Genomic DNA, 21,750 nt, shown 5'->3' on the forward strand with positions numbered 1-21,750 from the left:
TACCGCTTCATCATTGCACGCAGTATAGAAATATAATCAAAGAATTCCTAAGTAACAAAACTGCGATCCAAGCTACATTTTAATATACACATAAAACAATAAATCTTATAAATGAATATCAAACAAATATTAACAGGAGAAACATTAAATATTATTAATTGTACATTTCATCGTTTACGTCCCAATCGGAATCACAATGAGAGTAATTAATAATAATTGGTACGACGTTAAGCCCACGGCTATGTATGTGAAAGTAATTAATCATAGCTGTTATTTTTACATTAATTTAAACATTTCCTTTCAATACAATAAAATCACAAATATTAATGATGTTGATCAGATATGAAACTTGGCCGCTTGGAGGAATAAATTCAATTTTTTTTTTATCTGTTACATTTTAGCGTTTACTAATTTAATATACATTCTATTTTCGAAATTTCATAATGTTCGTATTATTTTGATTTAATTTATTCATTTGATAACGGTTGTATATAGAACACATTTGAATATGGATGCTCCAAATAATCAAAAATATGCAACTGGCTGAAAATAGGTTTAGTGACTAGGTAACAGATCCTACGGTCCTTAAATGGCCTTCAAAGATTTCTCGTAAGATAACTTGGACGATTACTTAAGCCTCATGACACTGTGCCATAAAATATTTATGACTAGTTAGCCTTTTAAACTTACCTATAAAATTAAATACTAAGTACACTAAAACCAGCAATTTCAGTTCGTACAAGCCTTAAGTCTTATATAGGGTCATGTTAATATCAAATATATTTCGAACCTGTGCAACACCAATGACCTCTCCGTTGATGTCTTTGATCGGCATGCAAAGGAGCGACCTCGTCTTATAACCTGTCTGTTGATCGATGTCGTGATTAAACCTCTCGTCCTGGAACAAACACATTATTATTCTTTAAGTTGTACTAATATTTGCACGAGCCAAGATAGTCAGTTGATAAAATAGGTAGAATGGACTGAAATTCAAAAATTAAATTTCTACTATTAATCATTCGTTAATTGACGTTCGTCATAAGTGTTGGACTTTATGAATACGCATAAGTCAAAAGAAAACCTGATACATAAACAAATCCCTTTTCCTTAAGAATGCTCAACACAAGAGGTACCTTTTCTTCTCTTTATAGGAATGGAATGTAGCAAGTTGACAACACATGTATTCTATTTTCAAATATTAATTTAATCGTGGAAAGCAAAAGTCCTTTATATAAATACGTGAGGTCTAATTTGTTTATAGTTTATTTTGAGCCCTAGGGTTATTTTTCGAAGTCAATTCCATTTCGCCGTATATGGCGGCAGGTGGCAGTTTAATAACAAAAACTAATAGCCTGTCAACTCTGCGTAGATACACGCAAAACACATTTAAACACAAAGATAATTGCGATCAGTAACATAAGATTCGTTTTACGATTACATCGTTATAAAATACATAAATTGAATTTTAAATTATTCGCAATTAGTTTGAAATAGATTTTACCTAAAATGTAACGTCTATTTGGTTTCGTCAGATCAGACAACATATTGAATAGGAACTGGGCCGAGACGTAATACGAGTCTGACGACCACAGACCACAAGCGTCGGAACTACTCCATACTCTAATTGGTCCTTCAGTTTGTAACAGCAAAAACTTTAATGTAGGAAAACTGGGCTATTTTATAGACACTACTTTTCTATTTATTATCCGATACATTTTTTTCTTAAAAAGTAAAGTAAAAGCCTTTATATGTCGCATGGCTGGGCTAAAGCCTCATTTCCTCTTGTAGAGCATGATATACAATTTTATATCACAGTTTTTTCCTGAATACGAAGTGAATTACAATCACATGAAAATCAGTGGCGCTTGACCGATTGTGAACCTACAATCTTTGCCATACCATAAATACTGTTATAATCTATCTCTCTAGATTTAAAACATATGGATTTTGAAGACATTTTAATAAGTCAATTTATGTGACTAAAGGGCCGAGATAGCCCAGTGGTTAGAACGCGTAAATCTCAACCGATGATTGCGGGTTCAAACCCTGGCAAGCACCACCATTCATGTACTCAATTTGTGTTAAAAAAATCATCTCGTGGAGGAAATCATCGTGAAACATCTTTATGTTTGTAATTTCATAGAAATTCATTATATTTTTGAGAAAATTTTATCTATTAATTTAAATGTATTGTTTGTGCTTTAATATAAATCCAATCAGCAAAATATGACAAGTCAAAAACACATTTCTATAAAAATATTCTGAGGGCATTGCATATAAAATATTGCACCGTGCGAATAGCGAGCAATACAACATGCCCAGGGGAGACATACGGTGTTTAACAGTAACGAAGCTGTCTTGGAGTAAACGAATACCGCAAAAATATATAGCTCAGATACGTATCGGATATAATTTATTGTTACAGTTTCATATAATAAGATTATAGTGTACGGAAATGAACGTCTTGCGAAAAACCGATGGCGACAAGCCAAGCACTAAATGTAACGCTTTCCTTTAATTCTGTTCAATTAAGAAACGCCATATGCGGATGAAAATTATTTAACAGTTCCTTTGTCATATGCATTTAAATAGTCATTTTGATATTGGCACTCTTATACATGAGGTCTTTTTTATGCTAATGGTTAGCGAACTAGCATATGGGCAACCAGCTGGTAAGTGGTCAATACCGCCCATAGACAATGGCGCCGTAGGAAACATTAACCATTAATTTCATCGCCAATGCACCACCAACCTTGGGAACTAAGATGTTATGTCCCTTGTACCTGTAGTTACACGGACTCTCTCACCCTTCAAATCGGAACACAACAATACAAATACAAGTACTGTTGTTAACGGTAGAATATCTGATGAGTGGGTGGTACCTGCTCAGATAAATTTATTTTTCTAGACAAAAACAGAACGACTTATAAATAACAACGGTAGTATTGTCCAGTCGATAATGTCGCTAATAAGAGTCAAATTAGAGGCATTCGACAAAATAAGCATAAGTGCTAATTGCAAACAAACCGTTTCATATTTTTACACTTTCATACATCATATAAAATTGTTCCTATCTGTATTCACACAACATACACACGCTCAAACTCACGCACACATACATCGATATAGAAGATATAGCCCATGAAAAGGTCTGAATAGAATTCAGTAAAAATAAATAGAGTAAATCTGAAGATGACGTATCTGGTGCACCAGTTATTTATCTCATTTTTAATATGTACTTTATCAAATCCTTAACATCCGCAACCATTAATTACATTAGTCTTAATTAAATTTATATAAAACAATCATTAGGTGATTCTTAAACAAAATATAAGTACCACGAAAAAATATATTTTAAATTGTGTACTTAACACAATTTTATGTACCACATTAAAAATATGGCTTACGAAATATTAATAGCGGCTGTATCGGCGGTTGTTCACATGATATATTTGCTTTCATACATATAACGGTTAGTGAAAGATAAACAGATAAACTTTCAGCCATAAAACACGAACGATATATAGGCTGTAGCGATGCCAATTTCTGGCAATCAATAACGTTGCTTTTATTTACACACAATGGTTTATTTCGCATTAAATTAGATAAATTACTTTAACACATAATGTATACGGTACAATTTATGTTACATAACATAACATTTTTTTATGACTTTTGAAAAGAGGAAGTTCGTAATTCTCGCGATGGTAATTGATTACCACCGCACATAGAGATTTCTGTTTTAATAAATATTAATCATCCCTTATACACCTCTAATCTAAGATATCATGTCCCTTGTGCCTGTAGTTACACTGGCTCACTCGTCTTTCAAACCGGCGCACATCATACCAAGTTTTGCTATTTGGCAGTAGAATTTGTGATGGATGGGTGGTACTTACCCAGCCAGGCTTGCACTAAGCCCAAACCAAGTGCATTATTCTTGCTCTATTTGCGCTTTAAATTCAATATGGTACACGAAAACTCAAATTATTTAATATTTAACATTGTCAAATTACTTAGTTATTTATATACATATATATTGAAGAGGACCACGTTACTCATAAATGTCCACAAAATCCTATATAGCATCGTAACTAGCAAACGAGATTTGTGATTCCGGTGTGCATTTCTCTATCTTCTAACCGAGTCAACTACGTTTATATAGTGTATAGGCTAAATTTGGTAACGGATGTGTCAAGACAATGTTTACTCCACTGACCACTCTTGGGCCATGACATTTTAATACATACTGTCGGAATAATCGCATCGAATACTTCCAATCAAATTATATACTTTCTATATCATACTTATCATAAGGACATTTTTTCTGTGTGATTTTTTCTTTATATTTATAAATGTGCCTGTAGATTCTAAGTGTTATAACAATTTCGAACTCTCTCAACTATCGCCAATTGTTGGTGGTATGGCTTTGTGCTAGCCCGACTGGGTAGGACCACCTACTTATCAGTTATTCTTCCGCCAAATAACAGTTCTCAGTATTGTTGTGTTCCGGTTTGAAGGGTGAGTGAACCAGTGTAACTACCAACAGGCACAAGGGACATAACATCTTAGTTCCCAATGTTGGTGGCACATTGACGATGTAAATAATAGTTAATATTTCTTACTGCGTCATTGTCTATGGGTGATGGTGACCACTTACCATCAGGTGGCCCATATGCTCGTTCGCCAATCTATACCCTAAAAAAAAATTCAGAGTTAAATCAAAGGCACAGATCGTTTAGTTATTATCTACCGTGCCCCTAGCCATCAGCGACATTATTTTGACTTGCCTGTATATACAGATTAATAAAAATAACAACTTGATATTAAGCTTAGTATAACTTAACAAATAAATTTATATAATATTTTTAACCTATTTGAAATCGCCATTTAAAAGTCTATCATAGTACAGATAAACATTCGGGAAATCCCCGTAATTTCACGTCCGTAAATAGCATCGAGTATCTTGATTAATCTCGTAGTTTCCCCCGAGGTAGAATTCTTGTTGCGGAAAAGTAAATCTTTGTGAAGCACCACTTACTTTATATACAACTTCCGAGTTCAGATATCAAATCGCAATCGAACATATGGGATTAGGTTTGGATGTCGAAATAATACAGGCGGAATACTGAAACGACTATACGATACGAATCGTTTTACTATTTATGCTAAACTTAAAAATATAAATAGTACGCTTTTATATTATTGTAATATAGCGTAGTGTATGTTAATAATGTACTTCAGAGTAGTCTCTGCTGTGAGAGTTATGGCCTTATGGGACTGGACTGAACTGTCATCCTCTCGTTAATTATTCTACCGCTTAAAAGTTACACTTTTGCATTGATGTGATTCCCTATGAACTATGAGTAAGACAATTAAAAAACAGACGCAGAGGAAAAAACCAAAACGACGTAATTGGCGATGTGTTGAGTAGTGTATTTTTTTTAATTATAGCAATGACCACTACTAACATGTATAGTTGCTGTCTGGTAATAAAAAACATAAAATAAAAAATAATAATAAATAATACAGATTAAAGATAAAACAACGGCACGGACGACATGACGTCTGTGGATACATAAATATAACAGTTAAATAAAAAAAATAAACATTAAACATGTAAATAAATTAATCATTGTCGCTTATAAATCATATGCAACAGTCTTAATTGCTTTGTATTTATTTTTATTAAAATTTTAATTACATATTTTACATACATGAATATTCAATATAAATCAGGCGAAAATATCATTATTCTTTTATTTAATAACAAAAATCTTATCGGTCTTAATATATGTCACTTCCTGCAACCTTTGAGCTCCGTATTATGATGGTAATTCGTGGAATATAATGTAATATACATGTATCCTTTGTTATGGCTAATTCAATATAACCTGAATAAAGACGTAACTACGATTGTTATCCGAACGAGTTTTGTTGTACATTAATGCGTTTAATATTTATTATAATTACGACGTGTTTTATCCACTTATGCCATTAACATGTCGTCCTAATTGATTTGCTTTAATTTTTAACTATCGACCCGCCTAGCTTCACCCCGGTGCAATGATATGACGTCACAGGATAAACTTCTAAAATTATAAGAGTTTCTTTATTAAATCGTCCATGTATTATATACAAACATCTTCCTCTCGAACCACTCTATATATTCAAAAATTAACATCAAATTCCGTTGCGTAATTTTAAAGATCTAAGCGTACATAGGGACAGACAGCGATAAGCGCCTTTGTTTTTTATACTATGTAATGATATCAAATTAGTATATATGTAATCGTAATTGAAAAAACCATCCGATATTTTTATGTCCTTTATTTGTGTTTATAATATTAAGCAAAATTTATTATAAGAATTAAATTTAAACTATTCACGCTGATTTTGTTGATGATTATAAAAATCATAATTAATTATCTCAGCGGCTATTTGCTATTATTTTTTGTATGTTATTGTGTTAAATAAACCTCATTAAAAGTATGGTTTGTTTAGACAATAGACAATATACTCGTGATATAGTGTGAACGGAGACACGTATGGTTCACGCGCTTGTACACTATTCACGCACGAATTTCCCGTTCTAAGGCTTTTGGGGTCGCATCAAAGTATCTTCAGTGTAAAACCAAGTGCATCTAAAAATCGTGAAAGCAGTATCGCAGCGTTCATTTCATTTTAAACACAAGTAATCGTACGTAGCTAAAGGTCATAGTGTCACGGCTATAGCAGAAGCTAATATTTCAGCGTCCGTTCTCGTTGAGCGTTTAAATTAAACTGAACTTAGCCGTGAAGGATTGCGTGTACATGGTTTCCAAGCTGACTTCGCGGGAAAAACGCAGAGTCAATTTGTGCCATGATTCTCGTGAGTCTCGAGTACTTTGTAAATATACTCCTTAATAATTATATAAATATAGTTACATAAACTATATAATATTAAAGTTTGTTTGTACTTTTAATTCGAAAATGTGAAACGGTCTTCTAAAGCTTAGTAAGTGTTCTATCGAGTTATAATATGCAATTTAAAACTCAAATTAAATAATAATAATAATATATTGAAAAAAGAAATCTACTTATTTTCATTGATGCGAGATATTTTTAAAAATTATTTGTTAAATTAGCTGTGCCCGCGACTTCGTGAGCGATTGAATTTATTAAAAAAGTTGTTGTAGCTTAAGTTATTTCTTAATACATCCAGCCGTCCAGCCGTTTTAGAGATTAGCTGACTAAACAGACAAACAAAAAAATTACAATATGATATTTTTGTTTATGTACCACATATGTCACATACATTTAGTGATAAGCGGTTATTTACAAACTGACCCTCCAACTTTATTATATGTATAGATATAGATTATTTAGTAATCATAACTATCACGGTTACTTCATATTAGAAAATAAAGACAATAATAAGATATCATATAACGTCAAACAATAAGCATTAATATGCAAAACTGTTTTCATAAATTACGGAGACGAGAGTTTGAGAACATAATTGCCTATTGGTACAAGGTCGTCCGTTTTGGATGCTGGCCAGAGTACGCGCGTACCCCACGTCATGGCATCGAGATGGAGCGCGATGAATTAATCCTAAGATGTGACCTTGATTGTAACAAGCGACAATTGATACGCTTAGTTCCTATGGAAAAAACGCAACTCGTTCGACATCATGGAAGTCACGTGAACGTTATATATATTGTTGGAATAAACAAGCAACATCTGCGTCAAATCACACAACAACTTTTCTTTTTTTTTAATAAAAAGGCGGGAGATTCGTGGTTGACACATTGAGATCGCAATTATAATTATTACGTTGTAATGTGATCATTGATGGTTGTGTGTGTTGTAGACTAAATGTTTTTCTATTGTGGTAGATTGGTTCTAAAAATATATATAACGTTATATATACGTATACGTTAAGGAACTATGCGTACGTTCCGTATCACAAACGAACAATGTTAATTAGTTTAATATTATTATTTATATGATAGCTTTAAATATAATACTAAGCATTTTTAAAAGATGATTAAAGGATCAATTTGAATCAATTAATTTTGGACAATATTGTTTTTTTTAGAACTGCTTACAGTAGAATGAACTGGCCGATGTTGCTACATAAGGGAGAAACTCTAATGGAGGAGGCCTTTCCCTCTCATTCTTTCAGTCTCTTTCGTGTTAATTGACATGGAATTTTTATTAAAAATATGTCAGTATAATTAAATTATTTTCTTTTATAATTTATGTTAATACGTCTGTTATTGAACACATGATGTATAATCCTGCGACCCATTCATTTGTTTATAATAATCGTTTTATAAACCTTAAACCTAAATCTCTGACCGAATAAATACAATCATGAGATAATTGAATTTATTTTATCTCAATACACAGAAACAACAGTTTACAGAGCGAATGGAACTGAATGATTAAAATTTGTATGAAAGATATAGACCTGTCAGCCCCATATCTCAAATACATAATTAAAAAAAATGTAATGTTAGATCTGACCCAATACAAATATAGCTTATTTACTTGTATTATATTAGTAAATATTTACATAGATATATTACTTGTAAATAGTCGACATTAAACAAACTCAACAAGTGAATGTCATAGCTCTTAGCAATACACTTCCGGTGTCGAGACTTGATAAAATTATTTAACCATCGTACTAGGTAAGCCTCACCATACATAGAATCCTATTTACTAGTCTATCAGATAGGAAAATTACCTATTGTGACGTAATAGCATATTATACAAAGCAATAGGATCGATATTATACATGCAAATTTAATCTCAATAACTAAGTTATATACGAGTACTAAACTCCTTGCAAATGAACGATATCGCTCCATGAACGATTTGTAGAGCGACTAATAAAATTGTTTATTTTCTCAAACGTTCCAAACTACTGAAATATTTTCTTAACAATATTAGTACGTTAATAATCTTGTAATCGAATAGTATTTTCATGAATTTAAAACTACAATTAGTTTTAATAGTACTCTTCGCCGAAATCGACTACCTTGATAATGTTTACTACGAGCTGTTTCCAAATATTTCTGGTCTTCAGTGTCATATTTCAGCAATTAAAACGACTACGCTCAATTTTTCCAACACGCACATATTACACGAGACAATACAATAATGTTTTAAAAGGAAATTAAAAGGACTTTTTGAAATAAATTGGATATAATCAACATAGCTAAGTAATTAATTTGGTGGAAAAGAATAACTACTGAGTTTCCGAATCTTTTCGAAGGCATCTACGTTCCGAACCGACGCCGACGACGGAACTTTACATTTAATCCCGTAAAATGACAATTCGAAATTACTTGTGAGAAAAGCCCGAGTGAATTACATTTTAATTCATTTGGTGTTACCAATTAACATTAAATGAGTCTTGAATTACGTAAATGTATTTCATTTATTCAACTCTTACGTCATAAAGTATATTCAGATTCGTGGACGAATTAACTATTACTTACCATTATTTCGTTATACGTCAAAATGTCTATGAATGTCATGAAAGCATACGAATACGAATAATTGGTAATTAGATCGTATTCGGTATATATTTTATGTATTCATTCCACGACTAGATAAGACCATCCATGATACACATTTAAATTAATAATTCATTATCGCGCTTCACCCAATTTCACTTACATAATTTTGCAACAAAAGCAACCTCCATCACGGAATTCATGAAGTGTGTGAAGACGGATAGCCTGCCATTTATTCAGACGCCTCGCCACGAATTATTCATATGTTCTTCGCCTTAACAATTCTAGAGCAAGCGCCATCCAGATTCAGTTTACCATTTACAGGTACTATTATATATTTAGCTTCGTAGTTACGCGAGAAGTTTGAGAACATTTGAATATCTATACATATCGAATTGATTCTTGGTCTATGTATTTGTTCAAGGTTCATCGATTCTTTGATTGATTACTATGGAAGACGGTAATTAAGCAGATGATTTTTTCATAAAAATAATTGTTTTTCGACCAACTCTGTAGAGGGGCCTGACTACTATTTACTTGGTGCTAGAGTAAGTGGTAATGCCTAATATGGTTATATAAACCGCCAATGACTATGGTCAGTGGTAACCACTTACCATTAGTCGTATATAATAAAAAATGAAAGAGACGGCGCTGAAGTTTATCTATTCCAATACTATTTATACTAACTGGTTTTGCTAATTTAATCAAAATATGTACCGACATACCTATATAATCCTATTCAGAAATAAAAATAACAAAGACGGTTTTTTACCAAACGAAAACAGTAACGTATTTATAATAAAAACATAAAATCATCTTAGTAAATAAATTTTAAGGCTTGTAGCTGATTTTCAGTCCACTCCTACACAAATGCTGCCAACACAATAAAATTTGCATACTTAAAACTGAAAATATACTTCTGCTGAAAACAACAACAATTTGCACAACTTCTGATTAAGTGAAGTAGAAAATTGCATGCAATTAATAAATCGCATTGTTAAACTTGCTGAGATGGCCCAGTGGTTAGAGCGCGTTCATCTTAACCAATGAGTTCGGGTTCAAGCCCAGGCAATAACCACTATATACATATATGCCTAATTTGTGTTCATAATTCATCTCGTGCTCAGCGGTGAAGGAAAACATCGTGAGGAAACCTGCATGTGTCTAATTTCATCGAAATTCTGCCACATGTGCATCCCCCCAACCCGCATTGGAACAGCGTAGTAGAATATGTTCCAAATCCTCTCCTTAATCGGAGAGGAGGCCTTAGTCCAGGAGTGGGAAATTTACGCGCTGTTACTATTGTTATAGTTAAACGCTGATCCAAAAAACACTAGCGTGGATCAAACGAGAGCGGGACTCGAGCGATAATAAATCCTGCGTCATTTTTTGTTCACGTTAACGCCCTGTTCTTTTCAAACTCTTTGAATTAATGGCGTTACTTTGGGATGCTTAGTGGAGTACAAACGTTCGTATTATGAATAATTCTTTTTAACGCTTTTAACGTCTGCCTTTATGGATGCTGTTTTTAAACGCTTTATATTTGCGTCACTTGTTTGAAACTAACCTTCAGTATGTAAATATATCTAGGATTTTTTTGTTCAGTTACATATTTTTAAATTTACTTGGTGATGTACAGGGCTTTGTGCAAGCTCTTCTGGGTAGATACTACATACTAAAGACAAGCAGTAATACTGGCTGTTGCTGGCATTTAGTTTGAAGGGTGAGTGAGCCAAGGGGAACTACAGCCACAAGAGACACATAATATTTTTGTTGTTTATTTCTTACGAAAGATTGGTAAGTAATGCAAGCAAGCAAATACGGGATGTCTAAGTTTTATGCAGTACATTGTCAAATCGGCATTGTTCTGAGGACTACACTAATCACTTACTATGTGTCAAATGAAATGACAATTACTTCGTTCCATTAATCTTATCTTGGTCTAAACGAACTCTTAACATCCGTAGACCTCGAAAATGGCCCCAATTGTCAACGTGTAATTTAATAAAGCATGAAATACTCGAAAATAAATTATTATGAAAACATAATAATAAAAAATCAAAACTTTTTGAATAAAAATGTATGCTTTTGTACTATAATATAGGTTATGTATATTGCATATTTAAGCAATACTTTTAAAAATGTATAATATAAATATTCTAAACAAAGTTTTGTTATCTTTTATATTCCCAGCCTTCGCTTGAGAAGACGTTGACATATCAAGCAATATTAAAAAATAAACACAACATCGTAAACTACGTACTATATTGCCTATGTGCACAGCTGCTGCAGATTGGCGGCAATGCATATTAAAAATTTGTTCTGACAAAACTCGGAGGGAACAAGAAAAATAGTACAATATGTACACATTAAAATTACGCCGTCGTTTCTGGAATGATGAACAAATATTTACTAATTAAACGATATACTGAAGGCATATTGGTCACGTATTGCGTCACCGGATGCCGCCAATGGTCGTACAGATTAAAGGCCAAATAGGTAATCTGATTTTGACCAACGGTTTAGAAACTGGATGTCACGAATGTTCGGAACGATTCGAACTATTTTCTAATTAATTTAGCAATAATCACTACAGTGGAAGATCTAAACGTCAGACGTTAAAATCATTATTTTTAAATAAATTACTAGATCTCGAACACGTTTATAGATATTATTACTTATTATATATTATGCACATACATATAGAGATAAGAAGAAATATCATTAATGGTCTCCCATGACAGATGCCAGGAAAATATAACGTTTATAGGAAATCATAGAAAAGGAAACTTGTTTCTATAAATAAACACTAAAACAATTATTATTTTGAGATATCGTTATATCTGATATTTTTATACATATAGCATATTGTGGGTTGCTTTGTTTATTTGTATTGAAAACGATTTATACAAAACTAAGTATACGTGTGCGAATTTCGTAGCTAACTGTAAAAATAACAATGTAAACAGCTGTAGTCCATTTGTAGAACTAACACAAACACTTATCGGGATGCAGCGCAGTGGATTTTCATTGACAAATAACAACATTGTCTATTGAAACAAAATGTAAAATTAATAAACTAAGCCATTCGATTACTTAAAACATCAATGAATTAAAAACGGTAAAAACATTTATGCGCAAAACAGCGCGTTCGCACAGTTTCGCGTTTAGGCGTCTGCGCTGAGAGTAGAACCGAGCATGCTCTCTGATGCTCTTAATCATCATTACATTAGTATTATATAAAACAAAATCGCTAACCGCTATGTGTCCCTATGTATGCTAAGATCTTTAAAATTAAGCAACGGATTTTGATGCGGTTTTTTTAATAGATAGAGTAATAATAGATACGCGTAGAGTAGAGTAATTTTGTGAGGAAGGGTTTTGTATATAATACATGGAATATATAGAAAGAGACATTGATAATTTATTTTTTTGTCAGTACTGTATTAATTAGATCATACATGCATGAGATTACTGTTTTTATTGTTAATTATTTATTTATTTCAACATTTTTACTTTTAATAATATTTTTATTGGTCCATTATGCATACATTAATTGAAATAGAAATTAATTATTACTATTTCAATTAAATGCAAATTCAATGCCAGTTATCGCTTTGTAAACAGAGTGAATCATTAAAGGGTAATGTTTGAGAATCGCGTTGTATTCAAAAGTATTTCAGTAACGCAAACAACAACACGATTAATGGAAATTCTCTTTGATCGATTTGAATTTCAAAACGTACATAAATTAATTCGATTGATAGCGATAATTGCCGCAAAGAGAAATAAGAGAATCCCATCTTGAGTCTCCATTAATGTATTTATGAATACACAAATTCACAATTATGAACATATTTTCATACATATTTTATGGTTCTATCACAGCATACACTTTATTTGTCTCTTTGTACTGATATAACTTATATGTTCTGTCACTATCATGTTGCAACACCTTAATTTGCGTATATCATAGCATTGTGTTCTAGAATAAACTTAAATTTTAGATTTGGAACTGGACTGAACCGGCTGAAACTGCGACAGACAACCGTTCCTCTCTTTCTTTTTAGAGTCTTTTCAGTTATAATATATGTTTTAATGAAAAATATTTAAACTGAAATATTATATTTAATTTACCCGATATTTAAATAAAAAATATATTGCTAGTAAATTTTATCAAACGTTGTTAATGTGTTTAGTTATGTCAATTTGTATTAACATTATACGGGGGAAATTATTGTATTTTGGTGTGTTTGTTTGCAATGAGTAAACTCAACATTAGAAAGCTACATTAACCCTATGTAACATATTAACTAACTAAAACGCTTATCTCGTAAAAATGTTAAAAAAATCTCATGTCCACCCATAAGAAGCCGGGACGAACCGCTAGTACACAATATAAAGCGAAAGCAACCTTCATCGTGAGAGTATTATCCATTCGTCGGACATTAACGGTCTAGTATACAATTTGTAATTATTCAAACATCGAACTGTAATCCTTGTTCCATTATCATAAAACTTCAAAGGAAAGTGCATCTAAAATCTACGAAATAAAGTCAAAGCACAACGTAAAATTTCTAATAAAAAGCAAATATATTACATGCAAAACAGTACCCCGAGACGTCTTTACAGCCACACTCCGAATATTTATAATAAAACGAATCATGAAAGACCTCATATGTAGACGTGAAGAGAATCCAGTATTAACTCCTGACAATTTCATCGAAGGACCTTTCGAATTTGTTTCCATGCGTTGAAAATATTTTAAAAATAATATTTTATGTTAAAAACATTATAACTTCGCATTCGATAAAGTCATTGTTTCCGGGATAGCTTGCATTTCGTATTTACTGGCGCCATATTTAAATTTGTTTAAATTAAATCAGCAATGATCACGCAACACTCACTGTTTAATCTTTCATTTACGACTAAGGATAAACAGCAAAAACACGCGTAGTGAAATTACTAATGATAAAGATTGTTTTATTCGAGGAGCTAGAGAATATATCAAAAAGGAAACAGAATTTTTTACACACAAAGGAGTATATGTATAATATATTTTAATAAGCCCAATACGATAGACGCATGCTTGTTTTATGGTTAAGCGGGGAATCACCAGCAATTTTATACATATGACTGTAAATTACCTTACCAATAACAACTATGTGGTATGTTAAAGTAAAAAAGGCAAGGCGAGAAATGTAAACTATTTCTCTAGTAGTCTACTTTGTTAGGTGCATATTGCTAAAGGGTTTTCGGCTGTGTGGCTTCCAAGAGAGTATGAGAGCTACCGCTATCTCAACTCGTGCATGATTTGATAGTAACGCATAGGAAGTATGCAGATAGAACTAGATCTACCATTGGTCGTCCTTGTCAGCTGTGCCTGTTAATATAAAATGATATATACAAACACGACGACACTGTTTCCATTTATATCGATGAATAAGTTTTTATATATGTATTTCTAAATACAACTTTTCATTACGAGATATTTAAAGAATTACACGTAAAAACGTCAAAGCGATGTGATTTTAAAGACTTTATGTTTCACGGTTATTTCAGTCTCGACGGGTGTATGAAAGCAAATTGAGTGTTTAGCGTAACTTCTTTACGTTTATTTTTTCAAGAAATACCTTTAAATATTTCCAATTAGAGGGAATGGCTAAATGAACAAGAAGTGGGAAAGGTACTTGGTTTTAAATGAGTGTAATCATGTTAGTAACTTCGTTATTTACTGTAAAGACAGTCGTAGCAATCAAACTATGAAATCGTACATGTTAAAAAATCCAATATAATTTATTTCTCTGTATTTAAGTAATCTACAATATCTTCTAATGTAGCTTACATTTGCCAAAATGCCATCCAAAGCAAATGTTTGTTCATCGGAAGTGTTTCCTTTTGAAACGCTACACAGATAGCCCCTCACTATCTCACTAAAGAAGTTTGACATAAAAAAAATATCGTAGAATAAATATCAGAAACTCGAAAGTCACTTGGAACATTATTCATTCCGAAAAACCATTTTCTCATATAAATCTCGAACATCTGATATCGCGATCTTAATGATATCACCAAATGTAGAAATGAAGAAACACAATCTTCATTATAATTTTAAAAACGCTTTTTATAATTAATATTAATTCAACACCAACTAATCCGTATTTCCTTTATGAATATTATAATGTGAAAAAAATGCGTTAGTGAGAATGATCGATGCGGGCATCGATCGTCATCACTTAGCGAATGTCTTTCCAATTGTGAAAAGAAATTTAATTAAGGGTCTTATTAATTCGGTTTCGATGTAGTTGTTTAGTACATGTTTTCGATTTTAGGGCTTTTTGCGACCCTGTATTAGTAGGTACAATACAATTATTAGATGTCCTACCGCCAAACAGTAATAGATTTTAAAGTTGTATTTCGATTTGAAGGAGCAAGTGTAACTGTAGGTACAAGGGACATAACATAACTCCCACGGTTGCTGGCCCATTAGCTATGTAAGGTTTAAATAAATGGTTTGGTATATGACCATATGCCATCAGGTGCCGCTTTTGCATTGATTTATTTGCCGACAATTAATATTGTGAAGACACAGTTGACACAGGAAAAATCATCGGTTTTTGAATAAATGCAACATTAAAAATCATTTTTATACATAAAATTTCACTTAAGCAAATGCCTTTCGAGATGCGCAAGATAATTTATCCGTTAGCCTTCTCTTAAATTTAGCTCACAGACCATCTATCTTGTTCGACTTACATCTAAAGAATTTACTGTCGCTATTGTTCAAGATTACAATATTCATAAAGGAAGTAAAAATAAGGGATAATCTCGCGTTATCAAATGATCTTGAAGACAAAAACACATATTATCACCAATTACAAGCTTCTCGTATTTTTCACGAAGATTTCAATAATAATCTTGACAATATTGCCTTCGCAAAAAAAATATTTTATCAGATTATTTTTAGAATGAATATAATTTATTATATATGAGAAATAATGATATTCTTATATCCGTTTACCGAGAAACCTGAAGTGACCACCTACGAATATATTTATTTAGAAACTAGTTATGAAATCATTTAATCTATAATAACGTAATCCATTTTAATTTAATTAATTCATTAATTAAATTATACACGTTCAAAATCCTAATCTCTACAGGACAAAAATATATCCTAATCTATATTTGGAATTTTTTTTTGTGCTATTACAAATTCCATTTTAAATTTATCGCAAATTATTTATGTATCGTTTTTTTTTTAAGATTAAGATTATCTGCTAAGTGGTATTCTCATCTACATCTAAATGTTGAGTTTATGGAATATCTTATAAGCCTATTTATGATCGATCAGTTAGCGATATATTTATGATTATATTTCTATTAATATCTCAAGATCGTATTAATTATGTAAAGCAATCATCTTACGCGTAATTTTCCAAATGTTACAAATTTCATGTTTTTTTTCCAGCTTCAGTTGTAGTAGGAAAAACACGTAACAGAATCTCAGTTGATACATTTTAGTTTCAATTTACCATTGAAAACGAGATAATTTATACAAATAAAAATCAGTGGTACTTAACCAGATCTGCCAAAAGTCAGACTTTAAGGTAGGCTTAGTTTTCTTTGCATTTATACAAAATATATAAAATTAATGTATATGACTTTGTTTGTAAATTATTAATAAGTGTAACAGCTGGGTTAGTTGCCGCTTTTCTTGATAGAACCATTCCTAACTGGTGGTCCAGTTTTTTGAATTTGTTTTGCAACACTACACTGTAGCAGACTCAAATCGACATATCGACATATATTCATTGTAATTAAATTAATGGAGGTTTACTCAAGTTGCTTTTCTTCACCGTGGACCACGAACTCAAATGGAACACATGTAAATTAAAATGTTCGAACCTGCAATCATCGGTTGAGATGCAAGAGTTCTAACTACTCGTCAAATCGGTTCTCCTCAATACAATTTTGTTACTTTGTCGTACTTTACTTTTAGATTGCTTTGCAGGAACCCAACTTGTACATCCACCGATTGCACATGGTATATACTCTGACACGATGGATTTGCTAGAAAATATATGGGTTTAAATGATACCTTATATGCGTCGGGTATATTGACTGGTTCGCCGCTCTCGGCGACGTAGCCCACGATCCCACTGCCCCACGGTATCCTGATCTCTTCGAGTTGTTCCATTTGCTCTGGCGTTGACTTCGAGCACACGTCGAACAACTTCGACACCAGACATCTGCCAACGAGAGATACAGTCTTAGTAAATACATATAGTAAAAATTTGATACTACTAAGGGTGTGTCTTTTTATTATCTATATAAAAACGAATTATTATCTTCCCCATTTTCCTTGGTTACGCAATAATTTTAACGATTTTATATATCTTTTTTTAAGTTTTCTAACGTTTTGTAGAAGTTACAGAAGAAAGGCCTTACGTCAAGAAGTACGTCACAAAATTGGATTTTTTTAGAAAAATTATAATGTTAAACTTAAAATAAAATAATGTTTATTGCGCATTAGCAATTTACAGAGATTTCTAATAAGGATTGTGCCAATAAAATACAAACCTACTAATTGAATTGTTATTTTTTTTTTCAACAATTTCATATATTTTCCTTATATTTTCGAAACTGAGTTACGTCGAATTTTGACTACTGATCGAATACTTCTTATTACAATATATTTATTGTTTATTTATTTCAGTCTATACTAATATTATAAATGTAAGTAGGATTAAAAATAAAAACTGCCTTATACAGCCCTTACATCGGCTTTGAGAAAGGTTATAGGTAAGACTACACACTCGTAACATAACGCTACGACTCGCCGCAGCGTAGCAACAATGTTTAACGCAAGTGAGATCGCTCAGAACAGCTTTGAAATGCTTATTTGTTAGTAACAAAATCCAACAGGTTTTTATATTAAATTAATGATTAATTTAATCCATTACTTTACTCTTATTTATGACCGTGTATCGTGAGATAATTATAATCTTTCAAGATTGAGATAAAACGGTTAAGAGTATATTTATATCCTTGCAGGACATTTGACACCAACAGTATTTAGTTTACACGTGTTTTAAAAACGTTTAAAAAACTGACTTCTTAGTATCCATTTAATTTTTTTTGGGAGATTATAATAATCCACGAGCCTCTATATATATTTGTTGAAAGACGATTTATAAATTATGATATAAAAACATTAGTGTCTAATTCAAAGCATTAGAGTCGAGATGGTCCAGTGGTTAGAACGCGTGCATCTTAACTGATTGAATTGCTCGTTCAAACCCAGGCAAGCACCGCTGATTCATGTGCTTAATTTGTCTTTATAATTCATCTCGTGCTCAGCGGTGAAGGAAAACATCGTGAGGAAACCTGCATGAGACAAATTTCATGGAAATTCTGCCACATGTGTATTCCACCAACCCGCATTAGAACAGCGTGGTGGAATATATTCCAAACCTTCTCCTCAAAGGGAGTGGACGCCTTTAGCCGAGCAGTGGGAATTTACAGGCTGTTGTTGTTGTTGTTGTCAAAGCATTAGTTTAATTTTATATTGGGACATATGCAATGAAATCATTAAACATAGGGGTTATTTTTGTAATTTACTGCGACGGTGAAAGATCATCTATATCACAGGGTTATTGCGCGGCGATTTGTTCGACCACACGCCTCTAACTCCCGATGTCGGGTTTTATTAAACGAATCCTTCTAGTTCGTCGATTGGGAAATTCCACCGGCCGAGCTGGTATTTGATTGTAGTCCAATTTCGATGTGTCCTATCGATTGTTTGCTCATCGTATCCAAAACAATATATGGATGTTGTATGTCATATATATTGTCATTTGAAATCTATCTTTATTTAGCCGACTTCAAAAAAAGGCAGACACAATGTTATAAAACTCATATAGGATGATGCAGTGATTTTCAAAGAGGGTTTTAGTATATAATATTATTATATAACTACGCTTCGCAGTTTCTTCGTATTTTGTTACGACAACTTAATGCAGACTATTTTTTTCCTTTTATACATAAATCGGTTCCAATTTGAAGATTTTTGACATCATCGTTGCTAAGGTTAGTGGCGTATTGGTGATATAAGTAATAGTTAAAACCACCACTTACCACTAGGTGGCACGCGGGACTGACCGCTTAATCGTTCTATAATAAAGTAAACTTTGGATTCTACTTTAATTTGAACAATTGCAATTTTTTTTTTAGTTTTACATTATTCGAATACTTAAACTTTCTTATATTTTATTTTTTCTGAATGAAAGTCGGTTACCACTGAAACAATTTTGATAAATCTCGTCATAATAACAAAGTCATACATACAAAAAGGGATGTATTATTCTCAAATTACACAGTTGAGTTTCCGGGTGATCGTGAATGTAATCCCATAATTATAAAGCAATCTAATGTACGTCAACAGAATGATACAATGTTACAGTCGTAATTATTCAAAAATGAATTTTACAATTATGTGCAATGGGTCGCATTCTCTATCATTATCCAGCTGGTTTATATGTATGTATTGTTGTCGTGTTGTAGTCGATTAAAATTCAATCAGTAAACACGAATAGAATTCACGTAATAAAAAAATAATCATATCGAAAGGTTCGCTATTACTAGCATTTATCCTGAATTTATTTGAGACTAGTTGTATCCGCAGCTTCGCTCGCTTTTAATGGGGTTGATTGTTCTGTCAGACAAAAAAGCAACCTATGTCCTCTTCCTTGAAGTTCAAGTTTGCTTCACACCAAATTTGATCAAATTCGATTGATTGGGTCGGTCGTGAAAGAGCGACACACAGACAAACAGAGTTACTTTCTACAGTTATAATATTTAAGTATAAATTATATGACATGTATTTTACCTAATAATAAAGTAGACTTATTCTGATGTTCTTTTAAAAAGCAGAAGCAGATACAGTTTAAATGAAGCATCAAAACAACCTACCAACCCAAGTCAGCTTTTAATATAAATTTATTACGAGTGAGAAAAGAAGTGAGGCTTACAGATTAATACTGCGAAAAGGAAATTATGTATCTTATATTACGCATGTTTGTCGCTGATTTCCATGTGATAATTTATGCGTATATATTTTATCTACTTACATTCAAACTCAATGTATTGGTATGTTATTGAATTGTAATGGGCGCAATAAATTATGCGAATTATTCTTTAATTCACTGAGACATTTCAATAGTGCTTTTTGTTATCTAAAGAGGTATAAATTATTTATTTATTTTTTTCAATATTTTAAAATAGAAACATATATATAAAAAAAAAATACAGAAATGAATATATTAAGTCCAATAATATAAAAGAAATTTATCTCATTTTGTTTTATTTACAAGCCACTTTTTATATTTATACGAGTATGCATATTCAAAAGTAGTGCTTTACAATTCTTTAAACAGAAATTGGGATCATCTTAGTACTTATGGCAGTTCTTTTAATAATTGTATTAACATCCAGTAGTAGAGCATCATACAGGTAGGTATCAAAATCAAAATATACTCTATTCAAGTAGGCTTTTACAAGCACTTTTGAATCGTCATTTAACAACTTTTTTATATTAAGTGAAGCTACCACCGGTTCGGAAAGTAGATATATATATAGTCTACCGTGAAAAACCGGCCAGAAGCTCAGTAGTTAGTCTTTTACAACACTTTAAAAAACAGTTAGTTAATTACAATTATATACGTATATAATTTATTCTGCCTGAAAGTCAACAAGTATTTATAAGGTATGAATACACATCCAATATTCTTAGAAAAATATTCGATCCAATTATCGACATTTGCAGTATTCATGATCTCAGACTAATCAATGCTCTGCAAATTTCGTCTCCAATGTTTATACTCGAACTTTAAGTACTTGGGATTAAGTTGACCTTATAACATGAGTTCCATGAGCACTCTGCCTTCTTATTATCATCCGCAAAAACATCGATGAATTTGACAAAAAACAATAAAAAGTGTTGTAATAGTAGTAAGTAAATAGAATCTTTTTCAAGGGACTTGACTTAGTGATCGTTTCTATAGAAATTTATATAGAGGTATTATGGCTTTGCTAATTAATAATTTAAATTTCATCTCAATAAATAATTGATAAAAGTTGATAGAAGGCGATATAGATGGTAAGAAAGATTAGGAGTTAGTATCGGTTAATTTTCATACAGGATATATAAATTTGACTGTTCGTGATTAAAAAAATT

The 21,750-nt window shown here is 31.9% G+C and overlaps 1 protein-coding gene across 11 annotated transcripts in view; it reads right to left on the reverse strand.

The window, feature by feature from the left end:
- The window catches only part of LOC124536652 (dual 3',5'-cyclic-AMP and -GMP phosphodiesterase 11-like), a 220,519-nt gene that overhangs the window by 28,802 nt on the left and 169,967 nt on the right, over positions 1–21,750 (reverse strand). For all 11 annotated transcript variants that reach the window (XM_047113199.1, XM_047113191.1, XM_047113196.1 and 8 more), the window contains 2 exons: positions 17,614–17,764; positions 791–898 (listed from right to left, as the gene is read on the reverse strand). In XM_047113199.1, the coding sequence (XP_046969155.1) occupies positions 791–898; positions 17,614–17,764 (259 nt within the window). The remainder of the gene's footprint in view (positions 1–790; positions 899–17,613; positions 17,765–21,750) is intronic.

This window comes from Vanessa cardui, chromosome 17 (genome assembly GCF_905220365.1).
Source record: "Vanessa cardui chromosome 17, ilVanCard2.1, whole genome shotgun sequence".
NCBI lineage: Eukaryota > Metazoa > Arthropoda > Insecta > Lepidoptera > Nymphalidae > Vanessa > Vanessa cardui.